Source organism: Eurytemora carolleeae, unplaced genomic scaffold, assembly GCF_000591075.1.
Source record: "Eurytemora carolleeae unplaced genomic scaffold, Eaff_2.0 scaffold547, whole genome shotgun sequence".
NCBI lineage: Eukaryota > Metazoa > Arthropoda > Copepoda > Calanoida > Temoridae > Eurytemora > Eurytemora carolleeae.
The window spans coordinates 94,589-100,919 of record NW_019396443.1 but is presented as its reverse complement, the minus strand read 5'-3'; the positions used below and the strand labels follow the sequence as shown (position 1 = coordinate 100,919).

Sequence of the window (6,331 nt, the reverse complement as noted above, 5' to 3'; positions counted from 1 at the left end):
TAACCTGGAATCTGGAAACTGAAAACCTTAAACCTTCAAACCTGAAACCCAGATCTTTAGAGAAATAGTTATTAACATTAAATAATATCAAACTTTTATTAGAGTAAAGCATTAATGTGAGAATTAAAAGCCTTGTATCAGTCCAAATATTTTTTAATAGAACCATACTCATGAACTTCAAATTTTAATCAGATAAACAAATTTTCAAACTCAAACTACAGTAAAATTTAACAAAGTTTTGCAGCATTTGAGAGTGCTAAAAATATTTTTAAAATGCGCGAATTTAAATATTAAAATCCTCGAAAACTTTTTTTCACAATTTTGTTAATATGTTGATGGTTGAAGTAGGAGAGGCAGTTTACAGGATAGAAAACAGGTTGCTATAAATAATAAATGAAGTGTAGGTAGGGAGGCCCAATAAAAATGTATATTTACCGACTTACTCGTCTTTTATTATACAATTAATTAGTGAACCATATTAGACTACTGTCATATACAAAAATGGGACAATTGCACAGATTTAATTTGTCATATTTTATAAAACCTTGATTTAATCCAGCGCCAGGCTTTTTTAATTCTCGCAAAAATTTCCAATGCCTCCGATACAAATAACTAAACTATAACTTTGGAAGAAAGGAAATTTTGCAATGTTTCGTTTTAAAGATCAAAGAGACGAATTTAAAGTAGTTTTATAATTTTCGGGACTCCTCCCTACAGTGTACATTTTGTATTTATAGATTATTGTACAATATATAAGCCTAGGTACATAAAGCTCATGTTCTAAAAGCATGAAACCTATCTCAGCCTAGATATAATTAATTAGTTAGATCTAATGTTTAGATAATACAAGATAAATAGTCAACACATAGATCCATAGTTAGATAATATACATAGGAACTCAAGGTACAATTAGGAACACAGACCTTTATTTATAATACATCATTAGAAAAATTATTATTGATATTATTATTGTAATTATATTATTGCATTATTAATATTTTCATATTATTTTTATTACTATATTATCATATGAAAAGTGAATTGTATTTATAAAAAACATATTTTATTTGATGTATATTTAGATGGTGCGTGTTAAGTCTGGTTTCAGCTGAGGTTTAATGAGCCTGGATTATCTGGTGTGTAGAGCTCTAGGTTCTTCTGGTTTATGTTTTCATCCCCAAACATTTACCGAGAAAATTTCCGTTCCATGGTCACTGGTCAGTTCTCTACAAAGTCGGGCCGGTACAAAGAAAATCCACGGCCGGTACGGAATATGTTCTCCGTCGAGCCGGGTCGGAATAAATGAATCGGTCGAACCGGGTCTAGAGGAAGTCTCGTATTCTTTTCAGCTCAGTTAGTGGCTGGAATCTGAAGGATATAGAATATTGACTTACTTTGTAATGTTAACGAAGTTTTGTTTTCAAATTATCCAGACGGAAAAGTTGTAAATCTAATTTCAAGAACGAACGAAAAGTTTGCAGTGTATACTGTTAGTAATATTATACAGGACTATTGTGAAAATTGTTCAGATTTTACTGTAAAAGTATGAACAATGTTGTGAAAAACTGGACTGTGACTGAAGAGGATAAATGCGCGAATATATATTAGCATAATTTCCTTGTTTTCAACCAGAATATCAACATAAAGATTTCCTTGAATACATTAAATACATATATCTCTAATCTTGAAGAACAAGAGAAAACTTTCCCTCTTAAATACACACAACCTACAGGAAAAATAAACGGTTTGGTGCAAAATAGTTTTGAAGACGAATATAAATAGATAAATTGTGACAGTTCTAAGTTGGAAGAATTAGAACCCCAGGAGTATAGAACTGTAGGAGACATAACATTATTTTCAACAGAATTAAAATGTTATCAAGAATTATACAAAATGGACTTCAATAATTTGCAGAATATGTATTAAACTCTTCCTTTCTTGTTGAAGTTGAATCCATCCCGGGAAACGTATCTGACCATCAATACTCTAGGAAACCTGCTCCGGGTAGGATGAAGAACAGAATGGAGTTTAGAGAACTAGGACTTATCCTTCTTTTCCTTGCAGGAGTTTCATCAGGTATTCTAGTAGTAATAAAAGGTTTCATTGTATCCAAATGTATCCACATCTCCCTAGGTAAGGTATATGACCAGTCAAAATTAAAAATTTTGCCTAAAAAAAATGTCGAGTAAATTTTATTTTGGAAAATTCAAAACTTAAACAGAAAAGTCTGAAAAAGTTTTAGTTTATGAAATGTGTAGAAAGCCTTGTAAATATATATATAAACGTACATATTAACACAACTGATTTCAGGTCTAAAAGATTTAAATTCATGATTCAAAAAGTTTTTGAAACTAAAAATATTTTTATTGAACTTGATGTGACAGGGTTTCTTAAAACTAAAATAGTACTCGCTCTTCAATTTACACTTTAACTTGGAAACTTTGAAACAAAACAGCATGAAAACCCGATACATTTTACTTACACCACGCCATAGATATCTACTGTATTCATCTAAATAAGATGGAATAATAAAAATTCATGGATAACATTGAAAATATCTTGCGGCATTTAACATAATTAACTTGATTTTAGCAATAATTTGTTTATTAAACAATAATCACAAAATAGCTATAATCTTGCGTTTTCCAAAATATGGTTTGCCATTTATTTGCTCTAAAAAATACCTGAGATATTAAGAATTTTTTTTCTTCAATTTATAAAATAAAACTATGAAAATATCTCTTTCTGAATAAAATCATTTTTATCTCCGTTAACTATGACAGCACAAAAATAGCAGATCACATTTTGGAAAGTGCAGGACTAGGGCTATGGTGAATGCTGCAAACTATTTCTAAGGGTCAAATGCGGCTTTGAAGTTATCAATCAATTCATATTATTCCGGCTTATTTAGAACATCACTGTAGTTTAACCCAGGTTTATAATTTACCAATCTTAATCAGAAGTAACGGGAGTTTTCGTCACAAAATCAAATTTTCTTATCCATAAACTTTCATAGTTTGAAATAACAAAGATATGCAACATCTGGTTACAAATATACAAGAACAATCAAATATTATATATATTTATTATAATAACCTTTACTACTTCACATAAGAAGGAAATGATTTTTTGTCACAAACTCTTGATTTTCTTATCCCTATATTTTGGCAACCCGATGTGTAGACCTTTGATATCTCAAACTATAAATTCTGTTAGGTCAAATGATTTTGAAATATCAAGGGTTTTATAGATATAGAGGCCAGATATTGAGTTTGTGGCAAAAACTCAATTCCTTTACTCATATATACACCATAATTGTTCAAACAGAGCTAGAAATTGTTGTGTTAGTTGGATATCCGGTTAAGCCCATAATTTCAGCGCGATTGAACTTGATATCGAGTAGACAATTTTTAAAAACGTCTTAGATTTGTGAATCTTGAAGTTTTAAATCCAACATGGACTGCATTTCACCTCTGAAATAATTTCCCTAGCTAATATTAACGTGAAGATCTCCAGCTAGAGTTAGTCAGCTAGATCCAACCAAGAAAGCTTTTCACTCTGCTTCACATCTTTCGATTCCTGTTTTATTTATAATCAGACAACTAGGAGCGTATACAAGAATTTGTTGAGGGGAGCTTTTTTTGTGCTTGATTACCCCCTGGAAACCATAGATCTCACTGTTCCTGGGGGGGGGGGTACTAAACTCCAATCGCCCCCCCTTTATACGCATCTGATCAAAGATCATTTCATTAATTAAATCATTGTTTAGATACAAGATGCAGTTTCCCGTCTGCTTGGCATGGTTCCTACTTCCATCTTGGATATTCTAGTTCTCTCCTGGTGACCAATCAATCCATCACGGAGAAGGGAGAGTGTATCTGGAACTCAGGGAGCCAGTATGTTCTCCAGACTATAGATGGAGGAGAGAAGTGTTGGAGATGTCTGAGTATCTACAGGAAACATCAGAATGTTCTCCAGTATAAAGAAAGTAAGTAATCAAATTAGGAATCGGAAAGTTTTTAAAGATTTATTGGAAAGTTGTGAAGTTTCAGTCAATACAAGATTGTTTTAAAGGTTTCCTGAATCTTGAAACATCTTAAATGATTAAAAAGCAATTTAAAATGTGAGTTTGTAAGAAAACTCTGTATTGGAAAATATAATAAAAAAACAAAAGAATAAAGAAGCAAGAGTTTAATGAAAATAGTGGCTTTTGAAGGACTGGGTGGAGGGGAGGAGGCTGTAATATCTCATTCTACTTCACTGCACATACATTTTATAATAAATAACTGGTAAATTGGGTTTCTAAATTGAAAACCTCATAAACTGTTCAATAAAACGGGTCATCAATTTCAGTGAGCTATGTGTGAAAAATAATTTAACCATTATCGACCATAAAAAGAAATTTTCAATTTATTTTACAAATATTTTCAACACAGCACAGCCAATAGTTTTATTAAGAATTTTAAACCTGTGCCTTGTATGTGTATTGAGTATATACATACATAATCTTTTTATTAATTTCTCAAACTAAATTTTTGTCAAATAGTTAAAGTTTAATAAAATGCAGCTTAAGTAATATTTAGGATATTTAATTGCTTATAAAGACATCGTTTTTCTCTTCCACGAGTTCTAAACGAATACTCCAATTCTTGAATTGTAGTGATCAATGTTTAGGTTACTGTGAGACCTATTTTGACGGGTTCAGTTCTCTATGTTCTGGTATAGCTGGTGATTCTGCTATGTACTCAATGATACGACGGGATGTGGAGCCTGAACCTTGTCCTTTCCATGGTCCGCATACATTCAGCTACGCCAAGGGTGGAGCTGGTGCTGTGTGTGGGTACCCGGAGAGTTATCTAGATTCATGTTCAGACAAAAGAAGTATTCAGCTTAGCTTCCAGGCTTGTATAGATGTACAAGGTTCAGAGATCAGTTCAGAGAAACTAACTTGTTTAGCAGGTAAACACAAATATTTAATTTTATTTTTATTCTAACACACTTTTAGGAACATAGAAAAATTAGAAGCGTTGTAACCAACGGAACTCAGTAGACAGCATATAACACATATATATATATATATATATACAGATAAACTGTTCAGGATGGAAGGAAGGTTCTAAACATTATCTTGTGGGAGAACTCAGTAGACAGCATATATACACAGATGAGCAGAAATACAGATGCTTTGTTTATGAATATCATGGCAAGGGGGAAACTAGAGCAATAAGGTAAAATCAATTATAATATGTAAGATGTTTTTAACAATACCAACTCACCACAATTCCGTTAAAAAGGGGATTTAAATAAGAAGAAACTTTATTAGATCTAATGAAGCTTTGCTTGTAAACATTTCAAGAAATTAGCGTATATGTTTATTGACACTGATTATATTATTGATATTCTCATAGTTATATATATTAGTACATGCAAGCAAATTAATATGTATATATATGTATTGTATAGGATGGCTGAGTCGATGTCTGCTACGTGTATGGGTCTATGGTCTCCTGTTGAAGGATTTAGAACCTACGAGATACAAAGAGGTAAAACAAATAACGTCAACTGTGCCTGAAACTTTTAAATGAAACGCAGTTAATCTACAAGCTAAACTCCTTAATCTTCATTAAAACTTTGAATTCTGGAGTTAAATTAATTAAATGGAAAGGCATTACAGCTTTGACCATTGGGAGTCGGCTCACAGGAAGGGTAAGATCATTTTACCCATCAGTTCAAAAGTTTCTGGTTCAAATCTTTCTATCGTTTCTCTCAATATCTATCAGTCATCTATTTTTTTAATACCTTTAGTGTATATTTATCAAGTTTATGAACAAAAACTGTCTTAAGATTTAAAAGCTGTGCTAACTATCAATCTATCAAACTACCGTATCTGGTTTAGCACAGTTTACCAGACTGTTAGTCTATATTCTATGTAGTCCTATACTTTATAGGTTTACTGAATAGTTGTAAAAATACAAGGAGCTAAAATATATGAAACGACAGGAGTAAATGGGGGGTAAGAGAGTGAATATGGGTAGGGGATTAAAGGGTTGAGGGGATAACTAACTATATTTTCATTGAGATGGTTAAAAACATACATATCATTGGTTAGAAACATACATATCATTGGTTAGAAACATACATATCATGGGTTAGTAACATACATATCTTGGGTTAGTAACATAAATATCATGGTTTATAAACATACATATCATGGGTTAGAAACATACATATCATGGGTTAGTAACATACATATCATGGGTTAGTAACATAAATATCATGGTTTATAAACATACATATCATGGGTTAGAAACATACATATCATGCATTAGAA

The 6,331-nt window shown here is 31.6% G+C and overlaps 1 protein-coding gene across 5 annotated transcripts in view; it reads left to right on the top strand.

Annotated features, from left to right (window-relative positions):
- Positions 1-297: 297 nt before the first annotated feature.
- LOC111703408 (uncharacterized) overlaps positions 298-6,331 on the top strand; it is an 11,199-nt gene continuing 5,165 nt past the window's right edge. Inside the window, exons 1-8 of one of the 5 annotated variants that reach the window (XM_023475342.1) lie at positions 347-376; positions 841-903; positions 1,083-1,264; positions 1,991-2,076; positions 3,770-3,988; positions 4,675-4,959; positions 5,102-5,228; positions 5,464-5,543. In XM_023475342.1, the coding sequence (XP_023331110.1) occupies positions 1,119-1,264; positions 1,991-2,076; positions 3,770-3,988; positions 4,675-4,959; positions 5,102-5,228; positions 5,464-5,543 (943 nt within the window). In that variant the 5' untranslated portion in view covers positions 347-376; positions 841-903; positions 1,083-1,118. Of the gene's footprint in view, positions 377-840; positions 904-1,082; positions 1,265-1,990; positions 2,077-3,769; positions 3,989-4,674; positions 4,960-5,101; positions 5,229-5,463; positions 5,544-6,331 lie in introns of all 5 variants that reach the window. The other 4 variants (XM_023475344.1, XM_023475345.1, XM_023475341.1 and 1 more) reach the window with 4 other exon arrangements.